The sequence below is a fragment of the Procambarus clarkii genome, chromosome 21 (assembly GCF_040958095.1).
Source record: "Procambarus clarkii isolate CNS0578487 chromosome 21, FALCON_Pclarkii_2.0, whole genome shotgun sequence".
Taxonomy (NCBI): domain Eukaryota; kingdom Metazoa; phylum Arthropoda; class Malacostraca; order Decapoda; family Cambaridae; genus Procambarus; species Procambarus clarkii.
This window is the reverse complement of record NC_091170.1, coordinates 13,474,187-13,490,199: the sequence shown is the minus strand read 5'-3', so window position 1 is coordinate 13,490,199 and position 16,013 is coordinate 13,474,187. Positions and strand designations below refer to the sequence as shown.

The 16,013-nt window shown below is 39.7% G+C and overlaps 2 protein-coding genes across 2 annotated transcripts; both read right to left on the bottom strand.

Annotated features, from left to right (window-relative positions):
- Nucleotides 1-12,543: 12,543 nt before the first annotated feature.
- On the bottom strand, nt 12,544-13,014 carry LOC123760791 (uncharacterized). The gene has a single exon (XM_045746577.2). The coding sequence runs from the start codon at nt 13,012-13,014 to the stop codon at nt 12,544-12,546; it is 471 nt and encodes a 156-aa protein (XP_045602533.2).
- A 745-nt stretch (nt 13,015-13,759) lies between these two features.
- On the bottom strand, nt 13,760-14,395 carry LOC123760792 (sarcoplasmic reticulum histidine-rich calcium-binding protein-like). The gene has a single exon (XM_045746578.2). It carries the CDS (start codon nt 14,393-14,395, stop codon nt 13,760-13,762), a length of 636 nt encoding a protein of 211 aa, XP_045602534.2.
- Between the last annotated feature and the right edge of the window lie 1,618 nt (nt 14,396-16,013).

Here is a 16,013-nt window from a genome sequence, read left to right as displayed (position 1 = left end):
ATATATATATATATATATATATATATATATATATATATATATATATATATATATAAGGCACAACTCTCCTAAACACGAGAGTGAAGAATACAACTTTAGAACACTTTCCCACCAGGAGACTCGAACCCTAGCCAGCACAGAAGCCTTCCAGCAACTGGCGTACCCGTTATGCCAGTTGCTGGAAGGCTTCTGTGCTGGCTAGGGTTCGAGTCTCCTGGTGGGAAAGTGTTCTAAAGTTGTATATATATATATATATATATATATATATATATATATATATATATATATATATATATATATATATATATATATATATATATATATATATATATATATATATATAATAATAGGGAAGGGAGTACCACCTCTGGCTGGAAGAAGGGGGACCCATAGCCTCGGAGGAAACCACACATAACGCATTGGAGGGAATGTGTATTCCCTCCAATACAGTTTCTGTGTGCTTTTCTCCTACCACCCCCTTCCCTTTTTTTTTCCTTTATTGTGTATTTAAAGGTTACAAAACATACAAGACAAATGCCTAAAGGTTATGGATCTCTTGAAGCTCCTCCGCTTCTGGACAGGAACCGAGGACGCAGCAAGCATTTCCCCTCTGGATCGCCACACTGAGACGCTGAAATAAAAAAATGGAAGCCCTTGGGTCTCTGGTGACGTCAATGAGCTTGGACCCAATTCCTTGAGAAATCCCAAGGCACTCTTGCCCCAGGGGCCATGCGTCTCAGACGCTATGGGAACAAAGAGGTATTGACCTTCCAGTCGCCTGTACTTGAGTGATTTTGCTGTTTCCCTGTGGTTGGCCGCCCCACCTGCTTGATCAGCTCCGAAGTGTACATAGGTGTCAGCCAGGGTGGATACACATGTGTAGTCCCACACCAACTGTCTACCCTCCTTCCATGAGTATATGGTGATGCCATCAGGGCGAAGTGCTGGGAAATCCGGGTTTTGGACCCCTAGGATGCGAGGTTCTCTCTCCGCTGGGCACCCAGCTGAGACGAGGCTTCTCTTGATGATGACATTGACCTCGTTGTGTCTTGCATGCCAGCCCTTTGTGCTTCCGCAATGCAACCCATGCAGTCCGTATTGGTCTGCTTCCACCCTGTTGCAAATACACTTGTATTCAGTGTGAATTGGGGCACCAAGGCGGAGGGCCACTGCTACACGAAGGGATTCTGGATCTAGGCGCGTGCCCATTGCAGACATGGGTACTGCCAGGAGGAAGTCTCCTGCATGGGGGGCACGAACTGCTCTGAGGCGGGCTTTCTCCTTGTCTGATGTTGCGACGCTTAGCATGGCATCAGCTAGTTTTTCCACTAGAGGGTGGTCCCAGCCGGACTGTTTGTGTTGTTTTGTTGGCTCTATAATGGTTTCTGGGGCTGCAAGAACATTCCACTGATTTGAACATTCAGTGAAAGCAGGATCGTGTATTCCTGCTGAATCTCTCATGGTTGCAGGTAAAATATCTCTGACGAGGTCGTGCGATGCATGAGAGGAGGAAAGGAAGGCTGGTAGAGCAATTTGGGAGGCTGTGCGGACACCAAGGCCGCCGAGTCTTACAGGAAGGGTTGCTTGCTCCCACTGAGAGTCGTCCAATGGCAGGTTCAGGACTTTCACCAGCATGGACCTCAGAAGGGTGTCATACACATTTAACTTAGGGCTGCTGTAGGATGGAGAACATCTCAGAAAGTAGGTCAACTTAGGGAGAGACAGGCATCTTGTAAGGAGAAAGAGAGCACCATGGGCATCAATCTTGTCAATACTGTCCTGCATTCTCTTTAGGTCAGTGATTTTTGCAGCCAGGACCTCCTCGATTGCTCGTGGGCCAATGGGGGCACCCAGGAGAGTGCAGTCCGGTGGCTCAACAACGAGAATGTCTGGAAGAGCATTTTGTATTTGCCCAGTGATGTCTGGGTTGCGGGAGATTATTTCACATTTGGATGCATTGAGAATGAGGCCTAAGGCTGCTCCCTGCTCCTGGATTTTCCTTATATCCCCCAAAATGGTTTCCGGAGTTCCAGCTAGAGTGCCATCATCCAGGTACCAGATGTTTAGCTCGCTTGTCAGACTATCAGTGACCTCTTTGATAGCTAGGCAGAAAAGGAGGGGGGCTAAGGGGTCACCTTGATGGACACCTTCACAGGAGTTTATTTCATGCTCCCCAAAAAGAAGCTTAGAGTCCCCACTGTAGCACGATCGGATGAATGGGTAAAGGGGACGGAAATGGTTGTGTACAGCCCTGAGGACAGCGTCTCATCTGACTTGATTGAAGGCATTTTTGAAGTCAAGCTTTACTATTGCCTTCTGGTCCGGGAGATCAACAATGTAAGCCCGCGCTGCATGTGCTGCAGCTTCACAACCTAGGGGAATCCCAAACCCGAGCTGATGAGGTTTCAGCAAGGTGGCTGCTTCCTGGCTGATAGATCTCACTGCAGCCTTAGCTACAAGGCGTCGGAGTGTGTTGCCAACGGCAATGGGCCTGATACCCCTATCCTTCTTCTTTAGAGCACAGAGTGCAGCTCCATAAATATATATATATATATATATATATATATATATATATATATATATATATATATATATATATATATATATATATATATATATATATATATATATATATATATATATATATATATATATATATATGTCGTACCTAGTAGCCAGAACGCACTTATCAGCCTACTATGCAAGGCACGATTTGCCTAATAAGCCAAGTTTTCCTGAATTAATATATTTTCTCTAATTTTTTTCTTATAAAATGATAAAGCTACCCATTTCATTATGTATGAGGTCAATTTTTTTTAATTGGAGTTTAAATTAACGTAGATATATGACCGAACCTAACCAACCCTACCTAACCTAACCTATCTTTATAGGTTAGGTTAGGTTAGGTAGCCGAAAACGTTAGGTTAGGTAGTCGAAAAACAATTAATTCATGAAAACTTGACTTATTAAGCAAATCGGGCCTTGCATAGTAGGCTGAGAAGTGCGTTCTGGCTACTAGGTACGACATATATATATATATATATATATATATATATATATATATATATATATATATATATATATATATATATATATATATATATATATATATATATATATATATATATATATATATATATATATATCGTACCTAGTAGCCAGAACGCACTTCTCAGCCAACTATGCAAGGCCCGATTTGCCTAATAAGCCAAGGTTTCCTAAAGTAATATATTTTCTCCAATTTTTTTCTTATGAAATGATAAAGCTACCCATTTCATTTTGTATGAGGTCAATTTTTTTTATTGGAGTTAAAATTAACGTAGATATATGACCGAACCTAACCAACCCTACATATCCTAATCTAACCTATCTTTTTAGGTTAGGTTAGGTTAGGTTAGATAGCCGAAAAAGTTAGGTTAGGTTAGGTTAAGTTCATAAAACAGGTATACCGATTCATCCTATTTTATCAGCAATTGGTACTTATAATTACAAACTGGCAAAGTTTCTGATTCCATTACTAGAACCATTAACGCATAATGAATTTACTGTGAGAAATTCTCAGGATTTTGTAAAGGAACTTTCCTCTTTAAATTTTGAGTTCCCAACTATAATGGCTAGTTTCGATGCTGAATCACTCTTTACTAATATTCCTTTGCTGGAAACTATTGATATTTGTATAAATCAGTTATTTGCTGACACTAATTTAGTGTCTGGATTTCGTTGTAAAATATTCAGACGGTTGTTAGAATTAGCGGTTAAAGACTCTGTCTTTATGTTTAATAATAAATATTATAAACAAATTGATGGAGTAGCAATGGGTTCTCCCTTAGGTCCTGCACTTGCTAATGCTTTTTTTAAGTTTTCATGAAAAGAATTGGCGTGATAAATATCCTTTGGACTTTAAACCAGTTTTGTACAGGAGATATGTAGATGACACTTTTTGTTATATAAGGACCAATGTCATATTGAGAAATTTAGAGAGTATCTTAATGCACAACATAGTAATATACGTTTTACTGCAGAGTGTGAAGTGGATAATTCATTGTCGTTTCTTGATGTCAAAGTGAGTAACTTTAATGGGTTCAACACTAATGTTTTTAGAAAACCAACTTTTACTGGTTTAGGTTTAAATTTTAATTCTTTTGTTCCAGATATTTTTAAGAATAATGTAATTAATACTCTACTAAATATGGCCTTTGTTTTATGTTCAAATTGGAATAACTTTGATCAAGAAATTAATTTTCTTGTGATTTTTTTTTCAAATAATGATTATCCTTTGCAAATGGTTTATTCCTTTATAAGGAATTTCCTAAATAAGAAGTTTCACCCATCGTGTAGGATTACTACAGTAGAAAGGGATATTAAATATATTAAATTACCATTTTATGGCACTATTAGTTTTTCTGTAAGGAGTCGATTGAGAAAACTGTGGCAGCATTGTTATCGTCAAGTAGACTTTAGATTTATTTTTGTCAACACAAATACCATAGGCTCTTATTTTAAATTTAAAAATAAAGTGCCTAATCCCCTGTGCTCTAATGTCGTATATATGTATAATTGTTCCAGCTGTAATGCTGGATATATCGGGAGTTCCATTCGGAACTTTAAGATTAGGATACTTGAGCACCGGGGAGTATCTTTTAGGACTGGATTACCATTATCTAAACCAGCATTTTCGGAGATTAGAAACCATTGTTATGAGTTTAATCATTCTCTGCTGGAATCTGATTTTAAAATTCTGGACACTTGTATGAATGGCCAATCAGATTTGAGAGTAATGGAATCCTTATATATAAGGGAGGTGCGGCCTCTGTTAAACAGCAACCTTTCGGTTGTTCAAGTATACACTGTAGAGGGCACAGTAGGCCCTGTTATTTGATTTATAGGTCAATCTGGCATTTTAATTTTATTATAATTTTATTTAGTTTACCATGGCGTTGCCCTTTCTTACTTATTTCAAGTTCTGACATTGAACATTATTATATATTTTATTTAGGATATATAATACATTTTTTGGTATTTAGTTTTGCTTGATATTTAAGTTTTTTATAAGATTTTTGGTTAGTAATTTATAATTGTCGTATATTTTGCTTGCATTTTATATACATTGTTTGTAGATGTGAAGTCATTATATTAATATTTGTAATAGCGTTAAGTATCCAAGTGATAACTATCAAGTTTAAATCTAACTGATCACTTCACGTAAGTTTAAAAGTATGGTTTGTTTTTAGTAGTTGTAAAATTACTCTTGAAATTTATTTAATTTTTGATTTAGCTTTTATCTGTGATAGTTAATAAGTTTCTTTGTATTGATCACTTAAAGTAAGATTAAGTGCTTTGTTTTTTAATCTTTGTCCTTTCTTCTCTTTGATAGGCAATTATATTCAGTATGAGTTCTTTATTTACTAGTTATTTGATTGTTATATCTGTTTTTCTTTTAGATCTGATGATGCAGTGTGGAAACCTCCGCTCCATATACCGGCCATATACTGCAGGTATGTTGACGACATTTTTACACAGGTACCTGATGTCAGGCATCTGCAGGAGCTGAAGGAGGCATTTGAGCAGAGTTCCGTGCTGCGTTTCACTTACGAGATGGAAAAGGATGGGAAGCTGCTCTTTCTAGATGTAACAGTCATGGAAAAGAGCGGAGGTTTCCACACTGCAGTCTACACTAAGGAAACGAGCATAGGAATGTGCCTAAATGCCAACAGCGACTGCCCAGACAGGTACAAGAGGAGTGTTGTTAACGCATATGTCGACCGTGCTCTCAGCCACAGCTCAGAATGGAAGCAAGTCGACGAAGAACTCTGTAGGGTAAGGCAGGTACTAGTCAACAACGGCTTCTCCAATGGTTTCGTCGAAGACATCATAAGAAGGAAAGTGAAACGCCATGCAACCTCTGAAGAGACAACTAACACAACACCTATACCCCCTATTAGACTATTTTACAGGAACTTCTTTTCCACAGCTCATAAAACGGAGGAAAGGGTCCTGAAAGATATTGTTAATAGAAACGTTATCCCTACAGACAAAAATCAGAGGATACAACTGACGATTTACTATAAAACCAGAAAAACGGCCAGCCTACTCATGAGAAACTCTCCAGACACAAAACAGAACGCTTTAAAAGAGACTAACGTCGTCTATGCCTTCAAATGCCCTCTTGAGGACTGTAAGCTCCAAAAAACCCAGTATATAGGCAAGACAACAACATCTCTTTCTAGGCGTTTAACGATGCATAAGCAACAGGGCTCCATTAAGGAACATATAATCTCTTCCCACAACCAAACCATCGCCAGAGAAATCCTAGTAAACAACACAGAAATCATCGATAGATACAGCGATAGCAGGCGGCTTGACGTTTGCGAGGCACTACACATTAAGAAGTCAACACCAGCAATCAACAGCCAATTAATGCACAACTATATTGTACCCACCTCAAGACTCCGCTCCAATATAGAAGCATCAAGAAATATGGACCAATAGGCTTTCTACAAACACTTCTATTCAATACCCATTGTTTCGTGTTCTGTCTTGTGTTGATGAAATTAATACCCTATTAATGCCACCTCTTGTTCTGTCTTGTGTTGATGAAATTAATACCCTATTAATGCCACCTCACCCCATCCACCTCACTCAAATGTAGATATAAACAAAATCGGAGATGCGTAAGTTCTATTCAGTTGTGTATTTGGAAACTAAAGTCTTTGAAAATGTAATAAGTTTTACGAAACGCGCTCGTGTCGCGTCAGACTAGAAATAAAAATGAATTTTGGAGAATTGATTTTTGAATTACCTCCAACAGTGAAAAGAAATGTACGAAAGATTGAGAAAATTCGTGTTAGAATTATTAATCTTACTTTTTCGGTCATATTTAATAATATATGTCTACAGGAAAGACTGCTACCAAAATATACTAATATATATATATATATATATATATATATATATATATATATATATATATATATATATATATATATATATATTCAATACCTATTGTTTCGTGTTCTGTCTTGTGTTGATGAAATTAATACCCTATTAATGCCACCTCACCCCATCCACCTCACTCAAATGTAGATATAAACAAAATCGGAGATGCGTAAGTTCTATTCAGTTGTGTATTTGTATATATATATATATATATATCTATATATAATATATATATATATATATATATATATATATATATATATATATATATATATATATATATATATATGTCGTACCTAGTAGCCAGAACGCACCTCTCAGCCTAATATGCAACGCCCGATTTGCCTAATAAGCCAAGTTTTCATGAAATAATGTTTTTTCGACTACCTAACCTACCTAACCTAACCTAACCTAACTTTTTCGGCTACCTAACCTAACCTAACCAATAAAGATAGGTTAGGTTAGGTTAGGTAGGGTTGGTTAGGTTCGGTCATATATCTACGTTAATTTTAACTCCAATAAAATAAAATTGACCTCATACATAATGAAATGGGTAGCTTTATCATTTCATAAGAAAAAATTAAAGAAAATATATTAATTCAGTAAAACTTGGCTTATTAGGCAAATTGGGCCTTGCATAGTAGGCTGAGAAGTGCGTTCTGGCTATTAGGTACGACATATATATATATATCAGTCGTGTTTTTAAATATAAAATTTCCATTTTAACGTCATATCTTAAGTGATTAGCGAAGCTGAAGATCACGTGATTGGTATACCATCCTTGCTATCTATGTAAATAATAATGGAAATGTTTGTTTATTCAAAATCGCTAATCTTCGAAAGTTCTTCACTGATTGCTTTGAAATTTTCACACAACATTCCATTCGCAGCCGAGCGGGTTTTTATATTCATACTATATGGGTGTCACGTCGGTGAGGAAAAAAAAACGTTTTTTTTTTAAAGCTGTGTTTTCCGTGTTTTTCATGTGAGGGAAATCTGAGAAACCTCTTTACCGATTGCTTTCAAATTTTGACACAACATTGCATTCGAATTGTCGAGTGTTTTTTTTTTATACCTACTATATACATACTTCACCTGTGACAGGAAAAAGATACTTTTTTTGAAAAACAGCGCCATCTGTAGGACGTAAGAGCAACACACGCTGTAATCTCCAAAAGTTCTTCACTGATTGCTTTGATATTTTGACACAAGGTTCCATTCGAATACCTGCATATTTTTATATACCTACTATTTAGATGCCACACCTGTGATATGTAAAAACGGGCATTTTTTGAAAAACAGCGCCATCTGTTGCACGTAAGAGCAACACACGATCTACAAAATATGTTACAATTCCATTTCAATGCTTCCGATTGCACTGATAAATGGAATTTTCATAGATTTCGATTTATTTTCAATTTGATTTAATTACTTGCGTTGGAATTGAGCTGTGTTGTTTACCATACCGTTCATTTCTTGTGTTTAGCTTATTTGTTTCTTTTTTCATTGCTTTTTTTTATTTTTCCTAAGTTTTCTTCTTATTTTTCAGTGCAATTGGTGGTGAAATTGATCTGTGTCGATTGATCTGCGTTTAAATTGAAATATTTCGTTAGTATTTTTTTATTTTTGTTTTGAAAACAAGAAAATGGACAACACATTTATTTCACAGCTGCAGATGTGCAGCAAACAACTATGAATCCACCGGCTACAACGTTAACTGCTTTCTTCACGTTATGTCAAAATGACGCGTTTTCGAAAACACTGCTGTATTCGGAAGTGCCTACGTATTACACATGGAATGCCAGTAGAAAATAATTTGAACGACTCAAACAAAGAGAGCGAGTCGTCGGACAACCTGGCATATTCAAATAAACTACGATAGGCAGACTGTATACCGTGCATTCCAATCATGATGAATGCTTCTTTCTTCGCATGCTGTTGGTAAATGTGCCCGGTCCAACGTCTTTCCAGCCATTGAGGTTTGTCAACGGCGTAACACAAGCTATTTCCCATAGTGCATGTCATGCTCTGAATTTATTGGAGAACGAACAACAATGGGATGTATGCATTAGTGACGTGTCCAACACGTCACATCCAAATCAAATTCGTGCATTGTTTGGTATCATATTGACCGCCGGCTCTCCTTTATCTCCAGCAGAGTTATAGGAGAAATATAAATCGCATATGGCTGAAGATATTATCCGTCGAATACGCAAGGAAGATTCAAATGCAAACATGGATTTCACAGCAAAAATATACAACGAAACATTGATAATGATTGAAGACTTGTAGTTAGAAATCGCGAACGAAATTCTAAATCAATTGGGAATGCCATCACCGAATCGATCTGCTGCTGCTTCGTTCGAAGCAGAATTGCGTCGTGAACAAAATTACAACACGGGTGATCTGTTGTCGTATGTGCAATCAAATATTCCTAAGCTAACGCTTGAGCGAAAAAGCATCTTAGTTAGTTTAGTTCATTTATTATGCACCCCATACCCATCTTGTGGGCGGTAGTGGAAAGGGTTACAGAGGCACATAATGGGCTCAGGGACTGAACCCCACAATTCATTTAATTCAAACTGTCAATAAAGGGATTAGAGAAATCTTCTTAGATGCGCCAGGAGGAACTGTAAAACATTCCTAATTAGATTGATTCTGGCAGCATTTCGATCCCAAAATGGCATAACCTTAGCTCTGGCATCGTCCGGATTAGCTGCGACATTGCTACCAGGTGGAAGAACTGCTACTTCGGCTTTGAGATTGCCATTGAACATTCAATTCATTGAAACTCCCACGTGCAACATTTCCAGAGCATCTGGCATGAGAAAAGTATTGCAGAAATGTAAACTTATTGTTTGGGATGAATGCACAATGACCCACAAAAAATCGGTCGAGGCTCTTTATCGATCATTGCAAGATTTGCGTGGAAACATCAGGTCATTTGGGAATGCATTAATATTACTTGCAGGAGATTTCAGGGAAACAGCACCTGAAATTCCTGGATCGACACCAGCGGACGAAATAAATGTTTCCCTGAAATACTCCACTTTGTGGCGCCACGTAAAGACGTTAAAATTAACTTCAAATATGCATGTCCAGCTGCAAAACGATCCATCAGCTGAGATATTCTTACATCAATTTCTGGAAATTGGGAACGGAAACGTACCGGTTGATCTAACCTCAGGACGAATTTCATTGCCACATAACTTCAACAATATAGTGACGTCAAAAGAGAATTGGTTTAAAAAATATTTCCCATTATTCAAACCAATTATATGAATCACGATTCGCTGAATGAACGAGCTCTTCTTGCGGCGAAGAACAAAGTCGTCTACGAACTTAATAACAAGAACTTCAGTCTAACATCCAAAGCGAGGCAGACACATATAAGTCCGTCAACACTGTTGAGGAAGCATATGAAGCGTTTAATTATCCAACAGAATTTTTGAAGTCACTCTGCCGGGGATACCATCACACGTACGGCAATGGAAAATCGGCGTGCCAATTATCATGTTGCGAAATATCAACCAGCCAAAACTTTGCAACGCCACGCCCCTTGCTGTAAAAAAAATTAATTAGCAACGTCGTAGAAGCAACAATCTTGACAGGACCTTTCAAATGTGAAGATGTCCTCATTCCTTGCATTCCTATGATTCCAACAATTATGCCATTTCAGTTTAAGAGATTAAAAGTTCCAATTCCATTGGCGTTTGCAGTCACCATCAACAAAGCTCTGGGCCAATCTTTAGAATTTTGCAGTTTATACCTAGACACGGATTGCTTCTCACATGGACAATTAGATGTTGCGTGTTCTAGAGTCGGCAAACCAGACAATCTCTATCTCCACGGACAATGGAACAACAAAAAATATTGTATACCCACAGGCACTGTGAAATTAAACGTATTAGGAATGTACGCTTTCACTTTTCTTTTCCATTTAACCAAACTGAGTCACTGTAACACGTGGCGGGTACATCTAGTTATAAATAATTGCAATCAGTCCCATTCTATTTATCTATGAAAATAGATTATACATATTAACATATCTATGCAACAACGATCATGGAAACACTTACACAAGTTTGGAGAACAACTACTTTGAAAATTATAAGAACGCTTAACGTGTTTTCATTCGTGTGGCCTTCATCTGCGTGGCCTTCATCCGTGTGTCCTTCATCGGTGCAGCCTTCATCCGTTTGGCCTACATCCGTTTGGCATTCATTCGTGTGAACTTCATCCGTGTGGCCTTCATCCGTTTGCCTATCGTCCTTGTAGCCTTCATCTTTGTAGCCATCATCCTTGTGGCCTTCATCAGTGTGGCCTTCATCGGTATGACCTTCATCGGTGCAGCCTTCATACGTGTGGCTTTCATCCATGTGGCCTTCATCCGTGTGACTTTTATCCGTGTTGACTTTATCCTTGTAGCCTTCATCTGTGTGGCCTTCGTACATTTTTCCTTTATCTGTGTGTCCTTAATATGAGTGGCCTTCATCTGTAAGGCCTTCATCCATGTGGCCTTCATGCATGTGGCCTTCAGGGGCCATGGTACCCGAAAATCCGAAGAAAAATGGAATATTTACGAAAAATTACGAAAAATACTACAACGTTCTGGCAACATTGTGGTCCAAACCGTTTAATGTTATCTTGAAAAATAACGTAATTAGAGTCAAATTTCCCGCTGCAACTTTCGTGAATCTGGTCCTCGCGGCGTGAGTGCGCCGCGGGGTATTGTATCTTACGTTGTAGAAGTCTTTTTTTTCGTAATAGCGTTGAAAATAACATGTTATGCATAAAATGAATACAAACTCACTCATTGGCAACAGTATCGTGTGAGAGAGAGAGTGGTACGTGGCTCAGCCCCTCAGTCACTGTGTGTCTCATAGGGAGTGGAGGTATCGCTGACGCGCTCTCACAATATCTCCCAGAACTCATGCTATTTTTGCTATTTGTACTGCAATATGACTTACCAAACGAACACGAGAAAAGCATTGAAAGCTAGATGCATGCGAGCTCTCCATAGAAGGTACGAGCTTGCCGCAATGCGTAAATCACGCATTGTCACGAGTGAAGATCGTGACCGCGAGTATGAGTATCTTGTCGCGGCGCGTTTATGCCACTGCAACTTTTACAACTAGATCTGCTCTCACAGCCTTTATTTATTATTCAATTTACATGAAACTTGCACATTATATGTAGAGTTTACGCCTCTAAAAAGGATGTCATTATTCTTATCTACGTAGATTTATTGATTTTATAAATAATGATACACTTCATTTTGTTGCATACGTTTTTGGGAAACTTTTAAAAATCAGTATTATTGCACTAAATACATCTGGGATAAAGATGTGACAACCAAATCTTTATTATATAGTAAGGTCATAGCTGAGTGTCGTAGAAATGATTTTGGTTCACAATTGTGGGCTGTGAAATCAATTGAACATGGTTGAAAAAATTCTTTTTTTTTTTTTCTTTTTTTTCTCCTTCTCTATTTAGGCTGAGTTCATCTGTGTTGCCTTCATCCGTCTGGCCTTCATCCATGTGGCCTTCATCCGTTTAGTCTTCATTTGCGTGGCCTTCATCCTTGTGGCTTTCATCCTTGTAGCTTTAATCCTTTTGGCCTTCATTCGTGTGGATTTCATCTGTGTGGCTTTCATCCATGGAGCCTTCATCCATGTGGCCTTCATCTGAGTGGCCTTCATTCTTGTGGCCTTCATCCTTGTGGCCTTCATCCATGGAGCCTTCATCCGTGTGGATTTCATCCGTGTGCCTTTCATCCTTCTGGCCTTTATCCACGTGGCCATCATCCGTGTGGCCTTCATTCTTGTGGCATTCATCCATGTGGCCTTCAACCATGGAGCCTTCATCCGTGAGGCCTTCATCCTTGTGGCCTTCATCCGTGAGGCCTTCCTCTGTGTGACTTTCATCCGTGTGGCTCACATCCGTGTGGCTTTCATTTGTTTGGATTTCATCCGTGTCGCTTTCATCCGAGTGGCTTTCATCTGTGTGGCCTTCATCTGTGTAGCCTTCATCCTTGAGTCCTTTATCCGTGTGGTTCTTCATCCGTGTGGCATTCATCCTTGTGGCGTTCATTCATGTGGCCTTCATCCTTGTGACCTTCATCCTTGAGGCCTTCATCCGTGTGGCCTTTGTCCTTTTTGGCCTTCATCCTTGTGACCTTCATCCGTGTGGCCTTCATCCTTGTGGCCTTCATCCTTTAGGCTTTCATCCGTGTGGCCTTCATACGTGAGGCTTTCATCTGTGTGGCTTTCATCCGAGTGTCCTTCATCCGTTTGAACTTCATCCGTTTGGCCTTAATCCGTGTAACCTTCATCCGTGTGGCCTTCATCCGAGTGGCCTTCATCCGTGTGGCCTTCCTCCGTTTGGCCTTCATCCGTTTGGCATTCATCCATGCGATCTTGATCCGTGTGGCTTTCATCCGTGTGGCTTTCATCTTTGTAGCCTTCATCCGTGTGGCCTTCATCCGAGTGGCCTTCATCCATGTGGCCCTTCATCCGTTTTGTCTTCATCCGTGTGGCCTTCATATGAGTGACCGTCATCCGTGAGGCCTGATCAACCAGGCTGTGACTCATACGTCAGGCTGCGAACAGCCGCGTCAAACTGCTTGGTTTATCAGTCCAGCAACCAGGAGGCCTGGTCGACGACAGGGCCGCGGGGACGCTAAGCCCTGGAAACATCAGTTAAGGTAAGGTAGGCCTTCACCCGTGTGGCATTCATCCACGTGGCCTTCATCTGTGTGGCCTTCATCTGTGTGGCCTTCATCCGTGTGGCTTTCATCCATGTGGCTTTCATTCTTGTAGCTTTAATCCTTGTGGTCTTCATCCGTGTGGCCTTCATCCGTGTGGCCTTCATATGAGTGGTCATCATCCTTGTACCCTTCATCCGTGTGGTTTTCATTCTTGTGGCCTTCATCCGTGTGGCCTTCATTCTTGTGGCCTTCATCCGTGTGGCCTTCAACCATGGAGCCTTCATCCATGTGGCCTTCAACCAAGGAGCCTTTATCCATGTGGCCTTCATCCTTGTAACCTTCATCCATATAGCTTTCATCCATGTCACCTTCATCCGTGTAGCTTTCATCTGTATGGCTAGCATTCGTGTGTCTGTCATCCGTGTGGCCTTCATCTGTGTGGTTTTCATCTGTGTGGCTTTCATCCGTGTGTCCTTCAGCCTTGAGTCCTTCATCCTTGTGGTCTTTTTGCGTGTGACCTTCATCCTTGTGGCTTTCATCCTCAGGGCGTTCATCCCTATGGCCTTCATCCTTGTGGACTTCATCCTTGTGGCCTTCGTCCGAGTGGCCTTCATCCTTTTTGGCCTTCATCCTTGTGGCCTTCATCCTTGTCTCCTTCATCCATGTAACCTTCATCCGGGTGGCCTTCATCCTTGTACCCTTTATCCGGGAGGCCTTCATCTTCCTGGCCTTTAATCTTGAGGCCTTCATCCTCGTGGACTTCATTCATGTGGCTTTCATCCTTGAAGCCTTAATTCGTTTGGTCTTTATCCGTTTGGCATTCATCCTTGTAGCCTTCATCCTTGTGGGCTTCATTCTTTGTGCCTTCATCCTTGAGGCCTATATCCTTGAGGCCCTCATTTGTGTGGCTTTTATCAGTGTGGCATTCATCCTCGTGGTCTTCATCCTTGAGGCGTTCATCTATGTGGCCTTCATTCCAGTGGCCTTCATCCTTGTGGCCTTCTTCCTTGTGGTCTTCATCCTTGTGGCCTTCATCCTTGTGGCCTTCAACCTTGTGATCTTTATCCGTGTTTTCTTCATCCTTGTGGCCTTCATACATGTGCCTTCATGTTTGTAGCCTTCAATTGGGTGGCCTTCATTCGTGTGGCCTTCACCCGTGTGGCCTTCATCATTGTGGCCTTCATCCGTGTGGCCTTCATCCTTTGTCGGAAACCCGACATACATAAGTTACCATTAAAGAAATCAGAGAACAGGTATTCTGTGACGTCATCCAATAATACGTGATATATTTAACTCTTATTTCTTTTAAACCTCACTCTAGTATATAAACTCAATAAAGTGTTTACTTGAACTGAATATAATTTCCAACACCTGGAATATAGCTTAACTCCCTATTCCTTAATCATAAATAGAACCACCAAATATTTTAGGACGTCTCCGCTAAGGAGGCGTCGGCATGTACACAACACAGAATCATAACAAATGACACGCTGTAGAGGTGCCTCCTTACGAGCCGGTCAAAACTCGTTAAGATACCCAAATTACGTGTCAACAAGCGAGTAGCAACCACAACAGCCTCTCAGCAACCACAGCAATGCTTTAGTATCTGAGTGCTTTGTATTCTGGTGTTATTTGGTGCTCCATATAATATAGATTATGTAGCCGGTTATTAGCATGAGAAAAACACAAACACAGTGAGTAGCATTTTACTCAGCTCTTTACTACATACACAAATATTCATGTCACCTGTACCTTATATGTTAATGTACACCCACTAATTCTAAACATCCCAAACAGTTAATTGTGAGGGAAGTTACTGTTGCAAGCTCAGCTGGCCCCCAACGTAACGGTGTATATCAAGCTACTAGCATGCCCAGGCAGCCATTTTATGCACACTGACTACATGTAGCCACACTCTTAGCAGATATTTGGAGAATGCTAGCCCTAGCAGGCCCCACCTACAGTATCAGATAAGACCTAGAATTCTTTAAAACTGTAATATAATAGTAGATTAGACCACAATATGTGGTATAATTTATAATTTAATTTGTAACAATAAGGTAAACATTTGCTTAAAGTTATTCACTCACAGTGGTGTAAGCATTTGTCCCTCCCTACAAATAGACGAAGTATTTTTACAACCAAATCTTACACAAGGGTAGGACATTTTAGGCTGGTGTTGTACAGCAACCTAGTCTAACTTATTGTGCTAACCTGGTATAAGGTTTTTTACTTGTCTAGAGTTGATCCTATATTACAACCTAGCAAGCATATATTTTATGCAGTTTCTTATGAAAACCCGAGTTGTGTTGTCTTCATAATATTACCATAAACATATGTAATTTAACTATAATAATTTTGCCTTTGA

Coding starts and splice junctions, on each gene's coding strand:
- LOC123760791 (XM_045746577.2), bottom strand. CDS start 13,014: ATGAATGCCACACGGATGAAGAACCACACGGATAAAGGACTCAAGGAT.
- LOC123760792 (XM_045746578.2), bottom strand. CDS start 14,395: ATGAAGGCCTCAAGATTAAAGGCCAGGAAGATGAAGGCCTCCCGGATA.